Source organism: Cyprinodon variegatus, unplaced genomic scaffold, assembly GCF_000732505.1.
Source record: "Cyprinodon variegatus isolate N-32 unplaced genomic scaffold, C_variegatus-1.0 Scaffold31, whole genome shotgun sequence".
NCBI classification, from domain to species: Eukaryota; Metazoa; Chordata; class Actinopteri; order Cyprinodontiformes; family Cyprinodontidae; genus Cyprinodon; species Cyprinodon variegatus.
The window spans coordinates 1,817,465-1,839,428 of record NW_015150484.1 but is presented as its reverse complement, the minus strand read 5'-3'; the positions used below and the strand labels follow the sequence as shown (position 1 = coordinate 1,839,428).

The 21,964-nt window shown below is 37.5% G+C and overlaps 2 protein-coding genes across 2 annotated transcripts; both read left to right on the top strand.

Moving 5' to 3' along the window:
- The first annotated feature begins 2,169 nt into the window (after positions 1-2,169).
- Positions 2,170-4,885, top strand: LOC107101648 (cytochrome b-c1 complex subunit 8). The gene is made up of 3 exons (XM_015400642.1): positions 2,170-2,227; positions 4,275-4,446; positions 4,712-4,885. Exons 2-3 carry the CDS (start codon positions 4,293-4,295, stop codon positions 4,804-4,806), a joined length of 249 nt encoding a protein of 82 aa, XP_015256128.1. The 5' UTR covers positions 2,170-2,227; positions 4,275-4,292; the 3' UTR covers positions 4,807-4,885.
- Positions 4,886-5,624: 739 nt separating this feature from the next.
- On the top strand, positions 5,625-21,676 carry LOC107102065 (heat shock 70 kDa protein 4-like). The gene is made up of 19 exons (XM_015401231.1): positions 5,625-5,913; positions 7,835-7,892; positions 8,060-8,200; positions 10,044-10,166; positions 11,587-11,686; positions 11,810-11,943; positions 14,230-14,474; positions 14,563-14,639; positions 14,736-14,887; positions 14,993-15,099; positions 15,193-15,326; positions 16,267-16,451; positions 17,834-17,929; positions 18,085-18,240; positions 18,316-18,441; positions 18,559-18,666; positions 18,747-18,866; positions 20,891-21,052; positions 21,128-21,676. The coding sequence occupies exons 1-19, from the start codon at positions 5,807-5,809 to the stop codon at positions 21,332-21,334; spliced, it is 2,538 nt and encodes an 845-aa protein (XP_015256717.1). The 5' UTR covers positions 5,625-5,806; the 3' UTR covers positions 21,335-21,676.
- The last annotated feature ends 288 nt before the right edge of the window (positions 21,677-21,964 follow it).

Below are 21,964 nucleotides of genomic sequence, written 5' to 3'. Positions count from 1 at the left end.
TTTCTCTGAGTCTTTTAATCAAATACTTTGAGATCTATTTAATCCAGTGGGAATAGAGAAATAAATGATTAAAAATTACTGTTGACAGGACATGAGATTCTTTGTTTTTGGTCTAATATGAGCGACATCTGCATAATTATTTACTACTTTTTTTAAATGGATGAACTACTGAAATTATTTTCAGATTGCACACAAATAGAATAATTCCACAGGGGGGGGAAGAAATAACTTTAGGGTTAGGATTAACTTGGCGATAGCAAACTACTGAGCCTACTGTTGGGTAGGAGGCACAATCTGAAGCCATTCTATGGGACTAATGACCACTAATAAGACATTGAGATAACATACAACAAAGTGGCTGCAAACAGCCTCTTAGTATTTACTGTGTAATGTAAGATGGAATCAAAATGAAGAGCAACCCCATGAGATGATGCACAGGTCCCACCTGTTTGCACAACATGTTCATACTTCATCTTCAGCTGCTGCCAGTTTTTTTCACCTAAATTGAATACATTGATCTACTATTCAAGCAATAAACCAGTTTTCCCTGTAATGTCATGGTTAGAATAAACTATGGTAGGTATTTAGTTTGAGTATATATTTGTGTACATATAAAATTTTTCCATGATAAAATTAACATCTCAAAATGACATTGTTTATATCTCTAATAAACATTCTGGGTGTCATAAAATGAATTTCAGCTCTCCATATTCCTATTGTTACTGATCATCATTTGCATAACTTTGATTAGGAAGAAATGTATTTCAGATATAAATACATATTCAGTCAAGCTGAGAATGTCAAAATAGCCACTTATAATGTGTAAACATTTCTATGTATATAAAATTAAATACATAAAATGTTGTGTATTTAATATGTGAAATTCAGTTTCTACTGCAAAAATGTAATTTAGAAAATCTTTTGATACAGCTTGAACTAGTAATTAGATTTTTTTTTTTACCAGGAACAATCCTGTTTTTAGTGATCTACAAATGGAAAAACAGAGGAGAGTGCTTTAAAAAAAAAACATCAAAACAGCCTGCCTTACAGGACTACATATAAACTTTCACATTAACTCAAGCAGCAATCTTCCCCAACACCATCTACCGCTCCTTTGCAGCTGTGTAGTGTTGTTTCGTATTTTTAAACACATTCTCCATTTTAATTCTGCTTTAAAATCTAGTTCAATGGGTGTGAAATAGTCACTGCTTGTTGTCATGGTGACTCGTCGAATCGGGGCTCCACTGAAAATGGCTTTTCATACATGTTAAAACTCAGAGTGGACTAAACTAACTCACAGCAGCCTTTCTTAAATTGAAAACTTTGTTTCCAACATCAGGCCAGATGAATTCAGAATTAAAGAATCGAGTCTGACTTTGATAAACCTTTCTTGTGAAGCGGGCCCCTGGAGAGCCCATTCAGTGATTGTGCTGCATCATCAATGCGCAAAAGATCAAAGTTACAAATCCTTTCTCCCAGGACCTGATGGACACCACTGTTTGCAACATGTCAGTATTTCTCTGTGCTGTTTTTGTGTAGTTTGTTTTCATTCTTGTAAATTGTTTGTTTTTATACATAGGTTTGCATGTTTATTCTGTACCAACCTACTCTGTTCTACATTTCCTTTAATTTAAGTATGCAAATTTCTTTTTTATACCAGTACAGTGTTCTTTATGTAGTAAAGTTTCCCTAAACTTTTTGTTTTCTAACTTTTTTTTTGTCTTTTGCCTTCTTTACACAAATCTCTCCATTGCATGACAATAAGGATATTTCCACTCTATTCTTTTAAGTACTATCACTGTAAGGTAAGACTTTTCAATTACTTATCCATTATCGACTGCCTGAGCTAAAGAATAATTATGGTAACACATTTATGACAGAGATCAGTGTAAATTGAGTCAACAAGTAAATATACCTAGTTTTCTAATGCAACGGCAAATGTGCCGTTTCAATAATGCCACACTACAAATATTTAAAACTAATAGAAATGCATGGTTGAAATGCTTTACCCTTACAAAAAAGTTGAAATGCAGATAGCCTTTTTCCACCCAGCACACTTTTGTAAAGTCTCTAATAAAATTTGAGCCATAAAAGATCAAGCTTTATCTTGCAATGTAACCTCCAGTCCACTTGGTGGCGCTGCTGTACCAAGTGTTCAAACACACAAGAGGGAAGGACAACGAACCGGAAAAGTCTTAGGAAATCACATCTGAGAAAAGGCCGAACGGTGAGTCTCAATGTCATCGTTTTAAATGCGCATTTTCCTTTGTTTTTTTCCTTATATATATTTCAAGCATCAAAACTTTCTGTTGATAAGATACATTTTCTTATCCCATAACACAGAGGTTTCTTCCGGGAGGGGGTTTAAACGGTTTCAAAGATATTTGTGCTTTAGCCGTTCGAGCTAACTTTTACTGTATTGCTAACATTTAGCTTGGTTGCTTTGGTTTTTAATATTAACCTTTACACTTTATAACAGGCAACCACAGCGCAAGTACTAGCATTTGTTACATTAAAATGTAGTTTTTGTGAAAATATTCAGTTAGGCAGAGGTGTCTTTAAAATTAAGTTTAAAACAAAAACCTAAGATCCCAAATACAAGTTATTAAATCAAGTTTGATACTCCCGATCTATATATAGATTGCATACTTTTCATATTTAAACACATTTTCCATATTTAAACACATTTTCCCTGACACTATTGGCAGATTGTAGCTTTGTTTTCTGGCTTCCTTGTTTTAACACTTAAACTGATTTAATAAGATTCTACATTGTTTTATCTTGTGTAATGGTTTCCACTTTAAAAGGAAAAGCAATTACTTATACTAAAATACATTAAAAGTTTTATATGGTTTATTACATTTATTGAAATTTTCACTTATGAAGTTACATTATTAAAGTGCTTTTTGGCAGAATTGTATTCCTTTTTATTTTTTTACTCTTTACAGTGATCGTAAAATGTGATACTAGCTGGTTAATTAATCAGATTGTTTGCTCATGCAATTGGCCTGTGGCTTAACAACTTGGTGCTGGGGAACTTTAGTTTTGAAACAGTTGTCAGATTGGTGTCGATTAAAAATAAGTCCTAATCAAAGCTTTTGTTATAAAGAAAAAATCCAGCCACGTATATAATCATCCCTGAATGAAAATTAGATTTTATCCCCCTTGATTCAATCAAACATTATTTATATAGTACTTTAAAAACACTAATTTGACCAAATTGCTGCGCAAAAGCAGAAATGACAAACACTATTAAATGCACCAAGATTAATAAAAGAATATAAAATTAAAACAATCTAGAAAATTAAATTTAAAAAGGATAAAATCGACAGACTCCAATATCTTTTTGAGTATTAAACGCCAGAGAAAAAAGATGACACTTAAAAATTGATTTAAAAATGGTCAGATAGGAAGCCTGCCTAATGTACAGATATACAGTGGCAAATCATTCCAGAGTTTGGGACCGGCTACAGAGAAGGCCCAAATACATTTTAATGTACTTGAAAAAAATGTTTCCCTCTTAGTTTTTTTTTAAATTATTATTATTATTGTGAAGGTTTGGCCTTTTGATCATTTTTACTTTGCTTTGGCAAAAGATCAGTACTGAAAGAAGCCATCTGATAATCTATGTCAACAAGGCACTCTGGGGTTAATAGGAAATTGTTTGCAGGTGCAAAAATGATTGCTAGTATTGTTACAAAAGATGGCATTCTAATTATTCTCAAGAAGAGTTTAATTAGTCATGTTCAGGCAAAGCTAAGGGTAGAGAATATATAGTTTTATCATATCGTATATCTGGATAAGGCGAACCAAGTATTTAAACGACAGGAAAAATGTCAGCATAAATGACTCAAGTTTCTGCTGGGGTTAGATTAAATGTAGTTTTAGATTCTTGTCAAAAACAAATTAGGTTAATGGGGACTTTTTAGATGTTAAGTGATAATTAGTTTTTTGGAGTCTGATTCTTGGTTTTGTTGTGTTAATTTACTTTATGGACTAAGTAAGCTTTGTTAATGTATTTTTTTTTTCTTTTTTTGATTATTTACCAAGATTTTCATAAAATTACTTTTTTTTTTTTTATACATGTTACCAGAAAAAAAAATTAGCCAATCACTTTAATTCTAATTACTAGGCTTCAAGGAACCAACATTTTAGTCACTGTTTGCTTTGTTTACTATTATGTATAAGATTCCCTACAGTAAAGTATATTTCTTAAACTTTTATTTCAGTTTTAGAACATATTTTATAATTTCTGTATGTTTGGGATGTTTCAGATCTGCTCTCTGGTGAACATGGGCCGCCACTTTGGAGACTTAGCCAAGGTCAGGCATGTGATCACATACAGCCTGTCGCCCTTTGAGCAGAGGGCTTTCCCCAACTACTTCTCAAAGGGTCTCCCAAACGTGTGGAGAAGATTCACAGCCTCTTTCTTCAAAGTTGCCCCTCGTGAGTTCTTAAATGATTTAGCTGTTATACTGTTCATATTTGACCCATTTTGATTTTCATGTTATTGGTTCTACGCTATCAGACATTAATGTTTAAGTCTTTACATGTTAATTTGAACTAGTAATGTGTATATACAGTGTTTTCTGTTAAGTTGGATTAGGAACTCCTTGCTCTCTGCATGTTTAGCGTTTAGAAAAGACAAAGTGAATATCTGGCTGTATCAAAACCAAGGACTTAACATTTGCTAATTTTATTTCTTTTACAGCCATGGTCCTCATGTATCTGACCTACAGCTGGGGCAACAGTGTTCATGAGCAAAGCAAGAAGAAGAATCCTAGTGACTACGCCAGCGATGAATAAACTTTTTCCATCCCCTTAAAAGCTGCTCTGTTATATTTCAACTCTATGTAACCAATAAAATGAAAAGTATTTGTGTGAATCTGTCTGTTTCTTTTTCTCTTATGTTATATATTTTAACCCCTTCGGCAAGTGCAAAATCAGTGCTATGTGTTAAGAAAATTTAGTTTGGAATACTTCATCTGCAGCATCTGTATGGACCATACTAGATTTGGTCTGTACAGGGAAATGTTTTTTTTTTTTTTTACTAATAGTTTGTATACATCTCTTCTATTTTCCTTCTTTCTTTAGACATCCCACTTTAAATTATCAATCCTTTTTATTGGAATAATTTTGCATAGAGGTGCTGCACATCTCTTACAAGTGGTGGGTCTTTTAGAGATGAATGTTAAGATGTATTTCCCTCATCCAAGAAAGTCTATGCATTTCTCTTCTGAAAGGATTCAGACCAAGATGCTTTGAACAGTAAAAAAAAAAAAAGTTGGCACATACAATAAAGAGAAATAAATCAGAACATTTAAGGCACATGTTATCTAAAATAGCCAATCACATAAATATCTACCCCCAGTGGCTCTATTAAAGTCAATTAGAATAACAATATGTTTTAAGATAAACATTTAATATAAAATGTAAAGCTCAGTAGCTTTGTTTTTAATAGTAACGAGAAGTTTGAGCTTTAAAATTTTTTTTATGAACGCTATAAAATAAATCGACAAGCAGTACCACTTGTAGCCTGTGGGTGGCGCACGCGGGCAGGCTGGTGTCTTTCTGCATTGTGACGTCATTGGTCGACAAGCTGTCAGAAAATTCCTGAACGCTCTCACGCAGATCCGCCGGTGCACCGCATGCTGCTGCTACTGCTCAGTTTCATGGAACAAGAGAGAGGGTGGATCTACGTCTCCTGACCGAAAGCCACCAGAGCTGCAACTTTTGTTATTAGCACTTGACTTCATTTTCATTCCTCGTTATAACTCCAAGGCGATTTAGCTAGTTAGCTAAAAACATGTCAGTTGTAGGCTTTGACGTCGGCTTTATGAACTGCTATGTAGCAGTAGCCAGAGCCGGAGGGATTGAAACTGTCGCTAATGAATATAGCGACCGATGTACACCGTAAGTATGAGAACTCGCATATTTATTTAGCAGTTTTCTTTATGTTGCTTAAATGTATATAAATATTGAACTTAAATCAATTGGCTCGGTTTTAAAGTTAATAACAATGTATGATGCTAATGTTGCTAGTTAGCATGCTAACAAATTTCACAACAGGAAACGTTGAAGCATGTGAGTGCTAAAGCTAACGCTAGCTGAAAAAAGAAAAATTATTTCTACTTTTGTTTTCTTTATTGAAATATAAAATAGAACTATATATGTCTTTGGCGTTCAACGTACACAATATATGGATAAGTTGTTGACGGGCCGGATCAGGTGATGCAGGCATAAATAGCACATGATGAGAGGAGGCCGGTTGCATCCCTCTGTCAAAACCCCGAGATCAGACTGCTGTCTTTCCTTCCCGACCCGTTCGATCACCTTAAAAAAATAGTATTTATTAATAGAAGAACTGGTTTCAAATCAGTAAATATTAGACTTAAATGCAGAAAATAAGAAGTATACAAGAGCATGTTCTAACGCGCAAATATGATAGAAATCTAGAAGCCATAATCATTCTCACCCTTTCTGGTAATCCTTCTCTGCATATTTGGTTTATCTGAAGCGATTTAAAAAGATTTTTCATTCTTTTGTTGCCGTAAAACCTCCTTTTTTAATGCATGCATTTACTCATTCAATAAACAGTAAAAAATCTTATCTGTTCTCATTTGGTGTCACATTCTCACTAAAACATCAATGTTATCATTGTTATTAGTAAAGATGTAGCCGTAATCAGGTTGTTCTTCTTTAAAACAAAAGTGTTTTGTTTTGTTTTTTCACCCACTGCTGATAAAATATTAATATTCTGGTATTAATAATTCAATACATTATGTCTTTCATAAGCTGATTTAATCTAATAGATGGAGATAAACAAAAAATAAGGAAGAAACACACAAGTAGTAGTAGCTTTGGCTGATTTATTTATTTAGTCAGGCTTTCTGCTCAGGCAGCCAGCCTGCATTTAACTGCTTAAAATAGATGTTCAAGAAATGTAGTTTATTTTTTTTTTATTTAATTTTTTTTATTTAATGCAAAGGATGCTCCTTTAGTCACCACACCTTGACTCTGATTTTTTTTTTAATCTTTCATGACAGGAATCCATTTCAAGTAGCTGGATCTGCTGTTTTGTGAGCCAGCAGAAAAAAAAGACAGCATTTCCCTAAAGTGCGGCGTACACTGATTTTCGGGGCGATTTTTTTCAGTTGATTTCGATCAGCCTGATCGTGAAGTGTATAGGGGGTTACGAGCGGCAATCCGCCTTCCAAACCGTTGTGGGCAAATCGCTCAGGGCGCATGCACAAACAAGGATTCTTCTTTTTATTCCTCCTCTCTGATGTAAACACAGCAGGGTGGCAGGGATGCAATGAGTGAAATGCAGCTCTGCCTGCAAAATTGACAGACCGCAGCAGACACGCCTGCTCAGCCACGTCCTTTTTCCAAATACGTCGTCGCCCTTTCTTTCTAGGACCCTCAGCACAAAATTGCACAGATTGCCAAGGCTGCGCGGTTCGCTATATTGAGCTTAATATCCCCAATATTTGTTTGGCTTCAGGATAGAGAGCTACAGAGCAACGTGGTGTTTAGTCCTACATTGTAAGCAGGTAGATTGCATCAGAGCGTCGGGTCGAACAGAAATCGTGAGCTGTGAACTCACACTGTACGACTAAATGCAGGGTTTAGTCGAAGAGTGTGAGCAGCAGATGCGTGCAAAGATTGAAAAAAAAAATCGCACAGTGTACGCCCGGCTTGAGCTTAGTGATTAGGGTAGTACAGCAACAAGCTGGGGAGGGGCATTTTAGCAAGTTCCCCATTATAACCTGTCACAACATTGCATGCATGCTTTGAGGGGCAATTTAATTCATTTTTTGTTGTCTAATCCCAGAGCATGCGTTTCATTTGGACCCCGGAATCGATCTATTGGTGCAGCGGCAAAAAGTCAGGTATGTGTTAGTATGAAGCTCTAAAGCCATTTTGCACATTGTTATCTAGCTCTGGACATCAGTTTTGTAAGGTGCTTTCCAACACAGACACACCATAAAGCCCTAGATCCCTCAATCGGCATGTTCTCAAAACTAATGGTTACCTTTTTTTTTTTTTATCTGATTAGGTTGTCACAAACTGCAAGAATACAGTTCAAGGGTTCAAGAGGTTTCATGGAAGAGCATTTTCAGACCCATTTGTGCAATCCCTAAAAAACAGCTTGGTTTATGACATTGCACAAATGCCGACGGGAACAACAGGCATCAAGGTGAGTTAAGCCCACAGGCACCAACATTTACTTTTCTCTTTTCTGCTAACGTTAGCCTGAAGGTTTTACGAAGGGTAGAAAAACAGTGAGACATATTTACTTCCTGGTCTTGTCCAAATCTGAACTTTTATGAAGTTAATGGTTGTGAGCAGATGGCTTTGTTTAATGTCCCTTGGCTGCAGTGTTTGAATAGTGTAAAGATTCCTGTTAATAGCTTTGGTCCTAACTTGGACTTGTCTGTTTAAAATCACTTGTTTTTGTTCAGGTTAAACTATTATGTTGGTTTTGATTGGCTGATCTGCTGAAAAAATATGCAGATTACAGAAGATTTGGGATCAAAAATGATCCACGTTGGCAAAACACTAAGCCTTGACGCCACAGCATTATTCTGCCTCCTCCATGCTCTTCACTAAGTGCTGGGATTGTTTCGGTGATGTACCAGACTCAGATTTTTAACGTTTTGGGCATGTTTGTGTCTATTACATAATTACATTTTCTCCCCAAGATTTTAGGAAAACTTTGGCCTGGATTTTTTCTTTTTATCTTTATTTTTTTTCAAAAGTCATTCCTTTTTCCAAACACACACAGAAAGCAGAGGACTATTGTCACATTTAGCACATGCCAAAACGATGTACAACATGTAGGATGGAGTCTCGCAGTAGTGGATGCTCACATCCACCACAGATTGTAATTCCCTAGATTATAAAGAGATTTAAAGAAGCTGTAAAGAGGACAATTGTAGCCTTTAGAGTTACATCAAGCAGGCCTACTTTGTACCATTTGTTTATTTCTATCATTCTTCTGACTGATATCGTTTGGCTGCATTTTAGGAAAATGTGATGTTAGTGCTGAAAATTGTGAACAACCCACATTTGTCTGACTCATTTCTTTCTCTATCACCAAATGGTGTCCTGATCACTCTTTCATCCTCTCCAGTAGAAAACCTTTGTCTGATGTGGATTTGAGTTGTTAGAGACCAATCAGATGGCCCAATTTAGCACTGATGTGCAGAGTTTGAATGCATGATGTTTGAATAAAAATGTCCTTTCAGAGTATTGCAACCAAGCATTCCTTTGTGATGGGGATGTTACTGTGATGCATGCTCTGCAGTGCCTTTCTTTGGTAACTTCTCTACTGAGCAAACTTTGGCTAAAGGATGCAGGTTTCAGGGAGAATGCTAAAATCTGCACTAACTGGACAAAGATTCGGTTTACAGGTGTTCACCCTTATTTAAACAGTTTTTTGCATCTTGTTGAATGAAACAGGATGGGAGTTTTTTTCTGCTTCTTTCTTTTTGATTTGAATTAGATTTTTTTTTTTTTAGAGGGTAGGTTATACTTTTTATGCCCTTTGTACTCATAATAGGAAATTCCAAGACTCCTGAGAAAGCTAACAAGGTAGATCTTTTGGTAAAAAATGGTTTCATATAATCAATGGATTATATTGTTTTTGGTTTTATGACTATAAAAGTTTGATTGACTAAATGTTCATGTTTCTTTTTGAATCTAAAGCTACTAAAATAAGCCAGATTAATAGAAATTTACAGCACCTATTCTGTGCAGAGTTGGGAAACATCCATGTCATAACAAGTTCACCTTTGCTCAGCTCTGAGTTGCAGCTCTTAGTGCTACTTTATTGCTTTGAAACAGGTCCTGCAGATTTTTTTTTGTGTGTTTAACTAAAAGGAAGATACAGCTGTATTGTTTTGAATGATTGAAGGATTTTTTTTTACATCTTCAGCTATGCTCTTTCACTTTTATTGATACTAATACTCCTATCAGCCAAAGATGTGTGCAAAAGAAAATAAATCTCATGCAATAAATTTCTGCTTCTGTTATTGAAGGTGATGTACATGGAGGAGGAGAAGGTGTTCAGCATTGAGCAGGTCACCGCCATGCTGCTGACCAAGCTGAAGGAGACGGCTGAGGCTGCGCTGAAGAAGCCTGTGGCAGACTGCGTTGTCTCTGTAGGTTTCCTCTATCACACCCATTCAGCTCTGTCACCTGATTTGACCTGTCTGGAAATTCACTCGTAAACCAGTTTAGTTGCTTTGCTCTTAGCAATAATCTCTCAAATGAAGTGTTTTGTGGATCATATGTTAAAAGTAGAGCTTCATACCTTCAGCATCTCTTTTATATTATCTGAATGTGGTTTTCTTTAACTGAACGTTGAGATTTTTCATAAAAGGTAGCATTAACTAAAGCTTTCATTATGTAAATAATTTATATATTCTTGTTTTGTTTTTAAGCCTTCCAAAAACTTGTATCTGCATGTTTATTTTTATACTTGTTTGAAATATTGCTTTTATGGAGTTATTTTTTCAATACTTCCCTCACTGACTGAGTAGAAGCAGTAATGCCAACCCTAATGGCTTCTACCCTTTTCATGATGTTGCCCTAGAGCCGCTGCATCATGATATCACACCAGTTCTGTTCTTTAGGGCGGCTGAACAAAGTCTTGGACCTCTGGCAGCTGAATAACACGTTCTCACACTTAGAGATTAGCTTAATAAACGCTGCTGTCACCTAGCATGAATCAAGCAGAATACAACTGTCCGATGATTTGGTGAAAGGAATAGCATCATTAAATGCTTAAAAACTAAAGCATGTAGCTGATATTCACCCTTTTATAACTAAACCCAACAGGAAAACAAGCAGCAATAACTGCTCACATTCTGGGAGCTTATATGTGATGAAATAGTTGGGATTTTTAGAGCAACCCCAAACAACAAAAATGTTAAACTAATGCTGTACAGTAATTTAGTCACCATTTCTTTGTTCAATAATTTTTTTAGGTTTATTTATTTGAAGGAGAAATGGCTTTTATTATTTAATTATCTAACACAACAGCACAAATTTTCCATTCCCAGCATCCCTTTTGTTGGTACTTGCTCCAATCTTTGTCTATGGAAGATCCTCAATAATGTTAATTAATAATAATAATAATAATTAATAATGTTAGTTTTGAGTGATGAGTACACCTATGTTAATGTCAGTGGCTGTAGAAGACATCATTCTGGCTTTAGGATTTTCACTTATCCTTTAATTTGATGAAAAATGGAAAGAAAACACATTTTGTTTCAAGTTCATTATAGTTTCACCTTCCAAAGGAATTTGCATCGACTTTTGTCGAACTGTCTTTTTTAAAGAGAGGTTTTTTTATATTTTTGAACTGAAACTTAGCTCCTCTTTAACACACAGGATCCAATATTGATACTGATAGCTTTACCCTGAAGTTTAGCAGTTTGCTTTAGTCACTTCCTTAAATAAAGCTCCATGTATGACTGACTACAAATGTTGATTTTTAAAGTGGAGGACTCATCTTATTTGGGGGGAAAAGTGACTAGAAACGTTATCCAACTGTGAATGCTCTTCTGTCATGTTCAGGTTCCTTGCTACTACACCGACGCTGAGAGGAGATCATTGATTGATGCAGCTCAGATTGCTGGACTCAACTGCTTGAGGCTTATGAATGAAACAACTGCAGGTTGGTTATAAGATTTTGGTCAGGAGGTGTAGACTTGAGCAGCTTTTAAGTAGATCAGAGCTGTGCTTCTATGTTTTCTTTTATTCTCTTTTCTTTTTCCTCACCTTTCCTTTACTCCTACAGTTGCATTGGCATATGGGATTTACAAACAGGATCTCCCTGCTCCAGAGGAGAAAGCCAGGAATGTTGTGTTTGTGGACCTGGGCCACTCTGGCTACCAGACATCAGTGTGTGCCTTTAATAAGGGCAAACTCAAGGTATGTGTAAAACAAAACAACACATGAGTTATTTTTATGAAGCTCTTTTTAAGAAATGCAGATACACTATATTATATTCACTTACCCTTCCAAGTTATTGGAATCAGGTTTTCCAATCACTCCCATGACCACAGGTGTATTAAATCAAGCACTTAGGCTTACAGACTGTTTTAACAAACATCTGTGACAGAATGGTTCGCACCCAGGAGCTATGTGAATTCCAGTGTGGAACTGATAGCATCCAACCTTTGAGATAAATCCAGTCTTGGAATTTTCTCGCTCCTCAGAGAAAATGGAAATGTTTGGGAATGACTGTAAGTCAGTCATGAAGTGGTAGGCCACGTAAACTTACAGAGCGGGGTCAGTGGATGGTGCGGTGCATAATGTGTAGAGTTTGCCCACTTCCTGCAGAGTCAATCACTACAAACCTCACAATATCATGTGGTCTTCAGATTAGCTGAAGAACAGAAAGCTTCATGGAATGGATTTCCATGGTCAATGGACACATCAGACAGCACCAAGTTCAATGCAAAGAGTCAGATGTAGTGGTGTAAAGAGCGCCGCCACTGGGCTCCAGACAGCAGAGATGGACTCTCTGGAGCGACACATTCTGATTACCTATCTAGAAGTCTGTGTTTGGTGGTTGCCAGGGGAAACATACCTGTCTGACTGCATGGGATGAAGTAGGAATGGAACGGTTTATGAAAACCGTCCGAACCGTTCGGTTCGACTGTCTCGGTTCGATTTGCGTGTGTTGCGTTCGGTTCATGCGCTGCTCCTTTTTCTCATAGGCGAAGCGATTACACTCCAGAGCAGAAGGTGGCGGTACTGCGACCAAAGCCAACCACCAGTAGTAAACAAGAAGAAGAAGCGAAACAGAGTAGCCGGGTGTAGCAGAAAAAAAAATCTTTTTTTGTGGAGAACTGTGTGGGTATGGCGAGTGGGAAAGAACAGGAGTTGGAAGACGCGCCAGCAGCACTTTATAGGTCTGCTGTATGGGAACGCTTTGCATTTAGAGTGACCTATGATGACGGCGGAAAGAAAGATGTGGATAAAAACAGTGTGCAAGCATTGTGCAACACGTTTTGTTTATGCTAACAGCAACACGACCAACATGTCAGGCTAACAATCAACATATACCGAACCGAAAACCATGAACCGAACCGTGGATTTTGTGAACCGTTCCAACCCTAGTAGAAAGTGTAAAGTTTGGTGGCGGGACAATTATGGTGTGAGGTTGGCTTTTATTAGCTAAGCTTGGCCCCTTGGTTCCAGTGAAAGGAACTCTGAATACTTCAGCATGCTAAGACATTTTAGACAATTACATGCCCAAAACTTTGTGTGAACAGTTTGGAGCTGGTGAATACATGGATGGGAGGGGCTGGTGTTGATGAACTTGGCTGGCCTGCACAGAGTCCTAACCTGAACGCTATAGAACCTTTGGAGTGAATTAGAGCAGAGACTTGGTGCCATTCCTCCTTGTCCAATATCAGTGTGTGACTTTATAAATGCACTTTTGAAAGAATGGTCAACGATTCCCATAAATGCTCCTAAACGTTGTGGGAATTCTGGAGTGGGAGCTGTTCTAGCTGTAGAAGGTGGACTGAGATCATATTGAACCCCTAAAGATTAAGAATAGGAGGTATCTCAAACTAATGTGTGTGAAGGCAAGTGACTAAATACTTGGGTTAAAATAGGTGTAACAGGAAGGCTACCTGGATTGCAGTAGTGTTGTTGTGTTTATCCTTTGCTGCCTTTTAGTAAGTCAGTGCTCCTGTCTTCTTGAACTCCCAGCCGTCCTCGGATCTGTTGGAATTTTCTTAACTTTTTTCTCCAGTTAAAGTGGATTTTTTTCCGTCTCCAACATCACTGCATGTATGCTTGGTGTGAGAGAGTGCTGCAGAGTGGAGACACAACGCAAACAGCTGGGCTTCCTTAGATTAGGTTTGTCAAACATCAATACAGAGCAGGCTTTTAGCTAGCATTATATAGGGGCGTACATTGTACACCTTTTACTAAACAAAACAACAGATTGCACGCCCTGTTTTTGAGATGTACAGCTTTGGTACACCCTAATTTCCCCCCAGGAAACTTAGCTCAAATGAAACTTAGCTCAAAAGCAGCAGATGCTGGAAAATGAGATTTTTTTTCTTGCTTGATGCGCCACATCAACCAATAAAAGCTGATCTGCGAGGTGGCAGGGAGACATACAAGTAGATGACTAATTTGGCATGTTATCAATTCAAAAACGGGTCAAAGATGATTTTCTCTCTCCTGGCCTCTCAGGTCCTCGCCACAGCCTGTGATCAACTGTTGGGAGGGAAAGATTTCGACGAAGTCCTGGTCAAGTATTTCTGTGAAGAGTTTGGGAAGAAGTACAAACTGGATGTGAAGTCGAAGCCCAGGGCTCTGGTCCGACTCTACCAGGAGTGCGAAAAGCTGAAGAAACTGATGAGTGCCAACTCCTCCGACCTGCCATTGAACATCGAGTGCTTCATGAACGACATTGACGTTTCTGCTCACATGAACAGGTAGACTAAGAAAGAAAAGCCTCCTCCTGATGGTGCTCATTGTTCAGAAATTCACAGCTTATGTGATGTCCCTTTTATTTTGCCCAAGGGGTCATTTCGAAGAGATGTGTGCTGATATCTTGGCCCGAGTCGAGCCCCCTCTGCAGAGCCTGTTGGAACAAGCCAGTGAGTGAAATTTCATTGAGCTTAACTCCCTGACCTGCTGACTCACTACAGAAGAATCAGCTTAAAACTTTTCCTTTTCTTGCTTCCTTTAATAAGAGCTGAAGAAGGAAGACATCTATGCAGTAGAGATAGTTGGGGGAGCTTCCAGAATCCCAGCTGTCAAGGAGAGGATCAGCAAATTCTTTGGAAAGGAGCTGAGCACCACCCTGAATGCTGATGAAGCTGTGGCCCGTGGATGTGCCCTGCAGGTATTTATGCTCAGCTTTAGCAGCTGGTTTCAACCCGTCTCTGCATCTGTTCTAGTGGAGAGTGTGTCAACAGGGAAACTAATGAGGTAACCTTTATTCCCACAGTGTGCAATACTTTCCCCAGCCTTCAAAGTCAGGGAATTTTCCATCACAGATGCCGTTCTGTATCCAATCTCTCTGAAGTGGCATTCAGCTGCAGAGGAAGGTCTAAGGTAGAATAAAGGAAAAAAAGACTAACAACTGAAGTTGATTTTCTTTTCCCTCTTTAGTTTTTGGTTTAACTTTGTTTTGATTTATTCCTTCAGTGATTGCGAGGTGTTTCCTAAGAACCATGCAGCACCGTTCTCTAAAGTACTCACCTTCTACCGGAAGGAGCCTTTCTCTCTGGAGGCGTACTACAGCAGTCCTAACGAGCTGCCTTATCCTGACCCCACTATTGGTGAGAAATACCGACGAAGCGTGGTCACTATTCTGTCTTAATCAACCTAATATTATCTCCAGGCTCTTAAGTTCTCAGTTTTATTCTGGACTGGATAAATATTTAAAAAGAAGAAAATAGTATCGTGGAAAATAACAGTAAAAATCAGGGTTTCCAACCCTAGTCCTCACAATCTACTGTCCTGCAGTTTTAGATCCATCGCTGCTTCAACACACAGCTGAATGAAATGGATGGTTCGTTGCCAGGCCTGTACCGAACTTGATGACATCAAAAGCTAATTCAGTCATTTGATTCAGCTGTGTTGAAACAGGGATGGATCTTTGAGGGGTCTGAGACCCCTGATCCAAAGGATCTCTTTCATCTCTCCTTTGTGCCCCTCTTGTCTTCCCTGGTGTTTTTTCGTCTTGCTCTTTTATTTTCTCACTTTTGTTTCTGTTTTCCTTGATATAACCCTTCCCTCATTCCTTCTTATCCTGTGTCTATTCTTCCTTTCTTCTTATCTTGTTGGTTCTTCCTTCCCTTTTTCCTGTCCTCCTTCCTAACCTCCTTCCAACTTTGCATCTGTCCATCCTTTTTTACTTCTTTCCTTCCTTCCTACCTTGTGTCTGTTCTTCCTTATATTCGTCCTTTCCGTTTTCCTACTTTGTCTGACTTTCTCCTTTCTCCCTACGTTGCATTTGTTCTTCTTTTGTCCTTTCTTCCATCCTACCTAGCAGTTTTATTCTTTCATCATGACTTTCTCCCTTCCTACCTTTCATCTGTTCTTCCTAACCTTCTTCAAACCATCCTTCCGTTCTTGCCTCCTTCCTTACTTACTTGCGTCTGTTGTTTCTTATTTTCTTCCTTTTTTTCCTAGCTTTTATCCTTCCTTCCTTCCTTGAGATCATTCATTCCTTCCGATTTTAATCAGTTATAGACATTGTTATTTTTTTCCCTGCAGGCCAGTTCTTGATCCAGAAAGTTGTCCCTCAGGCAACAGGAGAAAGCTCAAAGGTGAAAGTCAAAGTCCGTGTAAACATTCACGGTATCTTCAGCGTCTCCAGCGCCTCCCTGGTGGAAGTGCAGAAGTCTGATGAATCAGAGGAGCCCATGGAAACTGAGCAAGTTTCTGACAAAGATGGAGAGGTAATCATATGAAACTACTGTTGTCTTTCAGAAGAAGCTCATATTTTAAGTCAGGAGAGCTTAAAGCGTCGCTCTTCTTATTTAATATCCCAAATTATTCAAACTCTCCTCAGTAATCAAAGATCTAAAAGTAACTAAATGCTTCTTGAAATTTCAGTTAGGTGTTTTTTTTTTCTCAATCTGGAAATTACTGTTGTCATTCTTTTTTTTTTTAATCAGATTAATTGTGATTAATTATTGAAATAATCTTTAACTATTTTAGTAATTGATTAATCGTATACTGGAGTATAGAGACTCTAAAACATGGCTTTAGCTGACAGTGACCCACGTAGAGCAGTAATTATACCAACATTTTTTAGAATTTTTTTTTTTTTCGACTGTCAATATGCTCTGTCCAGAACTCCCAAGTGGGGAAGTTTTAGTTTCACCTGTTTTAAGTTTGTAAAAAAAAAAAAATCTAACTGTTGGCTATCCGATTATTAATCGAATAATTGAAAAAACAATCGAAAGATTAATCGATTAGCAAAATAATCGGTAGTTGCACCCCTAATAATATATATATGTATATATTCTTTTCCATTCTGCGTTATACTCTGTCGCCTTTCCCTTTAGCTAAAAAAAAAAAAAGCCCCGTACATTATGGGTCCACCGCTAAGCTTTAACAAAAGCATAAAAAAAAAAAAAAAATGATACTTTCGTAAAAATGAAAAAAAAAAAAATGTTTAAACTAAAGTGGCATCAAAAGCATCGTCCATCTACAAAAATACCACAAGTTGTCGTCTTTGCCCAAATGAGATTTTGGACACACATTCATCCTTCATGCATAGTATTTGCAGCAGCTGGAGCGTGAGGACGCTTATATGTGACCTTTTAGCTTTTTTAATTTTTTAAGCTGTTTGTTCTTATTCCAGCCATGATTTGCATCCAGCTGTAGATGCTGTAAACCTGCTGATTGAAACAGTTGTTTTAATTAATCAGTTAATACTTTCTAACAGCATCACCTATTTGGATGGAAAGGATGCAATGTTTTCATGCTGATAGCTGTGACACTTTGTTGCGTCGTGGTTAAATACCGTGTGTTTTCTTTTAAGTCAATAGAAAAAATAAATAGTAAATCAAATAGATAATAGAAATCAAACTTGCAAGGGGTATAAAAACCTGTAAACATCAAGATGGTGAATAATATTATTTAAGACTAATTTCTGGATGAGCAGCGGATGTAAGAAAGAAAAACTCAACAAAACCTTAGTTTTAAAAGGTGGGTTAGGAGACATTGCTTTAGCCTATGCTGATGTGCTATGGCTGAATAAAACATTGAGTTTATTTGAAAACTTTTACCTTTGAGATTTAAAACATTTTTTCTTTTTTTTGCTTGTCTTTAGACTAAGATGCAGACCGATCAGGATGCACAGCCGCCCCAGGGAGATGCTCAGAAACAACCAGAAGAAAAGACGCCAAATGAGAGCGAGGAAATGGAGGTAAGATGCTCAATTTCTCTCTGCAGCCTCATATTTAAAGACCTCAGTCCAGCAGTCCAAGAATCACCTTCTTTTGGGAATACGATAAGGCCGCATATATCTGTCAGCATTTGTGTTTGTTAAATCTTCTTTCTTCTTCTGTTTTTTTTTTTTAGACTAACACAGAAGAGAACAAAGGGGAGAAGAAGTCCGACCAGCCCCCTCAAGCCAAAAAGGCCAAAGTCAAAACAAAAGTGCTGGAGCTTCCCATTGAGAACAGTCCACAGTGGCAGCTGGCAAACGACATGCTCAACCTTTTTGTGGAAAACGAGGTAACTACACATCCAGCTGTTATATAAAGATTGCAGTAACGTTCAGCTGTTAAGTCTGGTCCTGATGTCTAACAGGGGAAGATGATCATGCAAGACAAGTTGGAGAAAGAGAGAAATGACGCAAAGAATAATGTGGAGGAGTACGTCTACGACATGAGGGACAAGCTGCATGGCATGCTGGAGAAGTTTGTCAGCGAATCTGTGAGTAATTCTCCACCTCTGGTTTATTTTTTTCTCAGCAGAACATGTATCTGATTACAGAAAATGAAGAACCAATGTAATGCAGAAACTTTTAGTGATTATTTTTTCTTTGTTTAGGATCGAGACGCTTTGTCATTAAAGCTGGAGGACACTGAAAACTGGCTTTATGAAGATGGAGAGGACCAACCCAAACAGGTTTACATTGACAAGCTGGCAGAGCTAAAGGTAATGACAGTCAGCATAATCTTTGCCCGCATCGATTAGCTTGTAGAGATTTTTGTTTCTAACTGATGTGTTTACTGCAGAAACTTGGGCAGCCCATCATGGATCGGTTCATGGAGGCTGAGGAGAGACCCAAGGCTTTTGAGGAGCTGGGAAAACAAATTCAGCAGTACATGAAATTTGTAGAGGCCTTCAAAATGAAGGTAAATTCAGAGACATTTCATTACAGGCTTTTTTTCTTTTTTTTCCCTCTTCTCTCTTTCCAGTTTAAGTTCATTTTAACCTGAAAAGCTTAAGAAGGAAATTAACTGATATTTATCCAAACTTATTTTTAATCAATCTTAAGGCCTTTTTTATATTAAACCTCAAACACCCAAAGAAATTGAAACAATTTATTTAAGTAAAACCAATAGATGCAACTTTTGCATTTACATCATATCATAATCCCAGTCTAAATTAAGACTTACTCTTTAATGTTTGGGTTTTATCTGTGTTAACATTCTAGGCCACCTAAATCTGCATTTTTTTTTGTTAAACCTAAAGTTAAAACAAACCAAAAATCTCAGAAACCCACCGATTGTTATCTTCACATTTTTCACCTTCCTGTAAAGCCAAGAATTTAAAAACAAATTGAAAAGATCTCTTTATCTTAGCATTATTAAGCAACCAACCAATGAAACACGGTTCAGTAAGTTTCTATAAACACATATTTGGTGTAAAATCTAGTTATCTAATTTATTTAAATGCATTCAGCTGCATTTCTGTAGATTAATCAGCAAATCCTGGATGTCTTCTCTTCAGAGGCTCATTATGCATCAGGCTTTAGTTGCAACTAAACCTCATAGACCGTTTTTGCCCTGCAGGTTTTACCACCTTTTACCTGATCTGTTCATTTATGCAATACAGTGACAGTGAGTAAAAAAAAAACAAAAAACAAAGTTTGAGTTAACGAAGTAGAAATGCAAATCTGATTGATGTTATCAATCAAATAACAGATAACAGTTAAGTGACAAAGTAGTTTTCTCTTGTATCAAGAGGATCTTTTCCATTACATAAGGAGCTAAATAATTATTTGTTACAATATTTTAGCAATTGGTCCAGCCAGCTGTATTAAATACTAAATGAATAAACAAAATGATGTGTTTTTACACATTATTAAACATAGTTTTAAGGAGTGTTGGCCTAGTGGTTAGAGCAGTGCGCTTGTATTCTGAGAGGGTTGTAGCTATCTGGTTCGATCCCCACAACCTCCAGTCTGGGTTCCTGAGCAAGACCCTTAACCCCCAAACTGCTCCCCGGGCGCCGCACAATGGCAGCCCACTGCTCCCCAAGGCGATGGGTTAAATACAGAGAGAAAATTTTCCCATTGTGGGACAATAAAGGGATTTACATAGTTAGAAGTTATAATATACAAAAAAGGAACCTAGAATTTTTAAGAAATATAAAGAAAAAATATTTGAAATATTTAGATTTTCCAACGTGCAGAGATATAAAACTAATTTACATATTTGTTGTCATTTTGACAACTGTCAGCCTATCTGGTTTGTTTTCTTTTTAATGAAGTGGACATTAACTTGGATATAGCCCTGTATTTAGTGTAATCTAGCGCTAGAGGAATGGTTAAATCCCCAAAGTCTTCCCATCTACTGTGGTTGTTGCTAGCATTTCTTCTATCATGTTTAACTCCCTCAACTTTTCTTATCATATTCTCACCTTTCAAACACAGTGCAGAAGTTTAAGCTGCATGGCAGTGCAGAAGAGTGGAAACTATTTAGGTGACAACTTCAGGAGTTTATGGGGTATTTATAGGGGAATCCTGCATACTTGTCGACATTAAACTGTTTAAATAATCCTGGACCTGACCCATGGTCTATTCATGAGTACAAATACAATTTGTCCAAATCTGTCATCATGTTGCATAGTTATTTATTACAGTATGAAGTGTTATTTATTCATAGCATGGTAGTTCCTCCTTTATAAATAACAGTGAGGCCCTCTAGTGGACATTACAACACAAACATTATGTTGAGGCTAGCATTAGCAATTAAGTAGATTAAAGGAAAAAACCTAATTTAGTAAAACATTAATTGACAAAAAAAAGTTGATCATTTGTTTACAACTCTAAAGGGAAGGTTAAATTAATATAAACGGATCCCTCTGGCCTTTTTAAAAACTGATTGCATCCCAGTAAGTGACTTTTCTTCCTTCTTGTTTGATCATATTCCAGGATGAGCAGTACGATCACTTAGATGAAGCGGATGTGACCAAAGTGGACAAATTGAACAGTGAAGCAATGATCTGGATGAACAGCACCATGAACCAGCAGTCCAAGCAGAGCCAGGCTGCAGATCCCTTGGTCAAAGTTAAAGACATTCAAGCAAAAACGAGGGTGAGTCTTTGTGCTGTTAAATCATCACCTGTGAAACTTCAGCCTCTTTCTCACACACTTTGTTTTGGTTTCTAGGAATTGTTCTCCGCTTGTAACCCTATCGTGACCAAGCCCAAACCCAAAGTGGAGGTCCCCAAGGAGGAAACGCCCGCAGAGCAGAACGGTCCGGTTGGCGGCCAAGAGAAGGCGCCGGAGGAAACTACAGACAAGGGAGCCGCCGAGAACACAGGGAACCCAGCCTCAGAAACTACAGAGAACAAGCCTGACATGGACCTTGACTAAAACAGCCCAAACGCCTCCTGGAGCAAAGCTGAACAGGGGCCGATTAAGTCAGACTGAGATGCGGCCTGGCAGTGTTTATCAGAGCTGGTGACGTGTTTCAGGAACTGCACTTTGACAGTGAAATGCAGGCAGGGCGACGAGCACACAGAGCCCAGCTCCTGATGGCACATCTATCCGACATAGCATGCCCTCTCTCTTTTTGGATGACCTAAATCAAAAACCAGCTGCAATTAATCTGTTTGACAATGAGCGCTGTACACATGATGGTATTTATTTCTGTTGTGTGCCCTGTAACTGTTCTGTGTCACAACCTTGTTTTAATAAAGTGGTTGAAAATCTCTCGCAACATTAGCCCTGTCATAATTAAAAAGATATTTAAAACATGGCACATATACAAGTCTTTAGATTTTCTCCATTTCAAGTTTTGATTAGGAAATATTTCTAAGGAACAAAAAAAACATTATGGAAGCAATTTATTTTGAAATTGTAAAAAAAAAGAAACTGAGTCCTTTAATGCATCAACATATTGTTTGTTTAGGTTTTCGCTAGTAAAGAATAAAAGTAAAAACGTATTGCATAAAACAACGTAAGTTGTGGACTGGAAATAGATTTTACACTAAATGCATCACA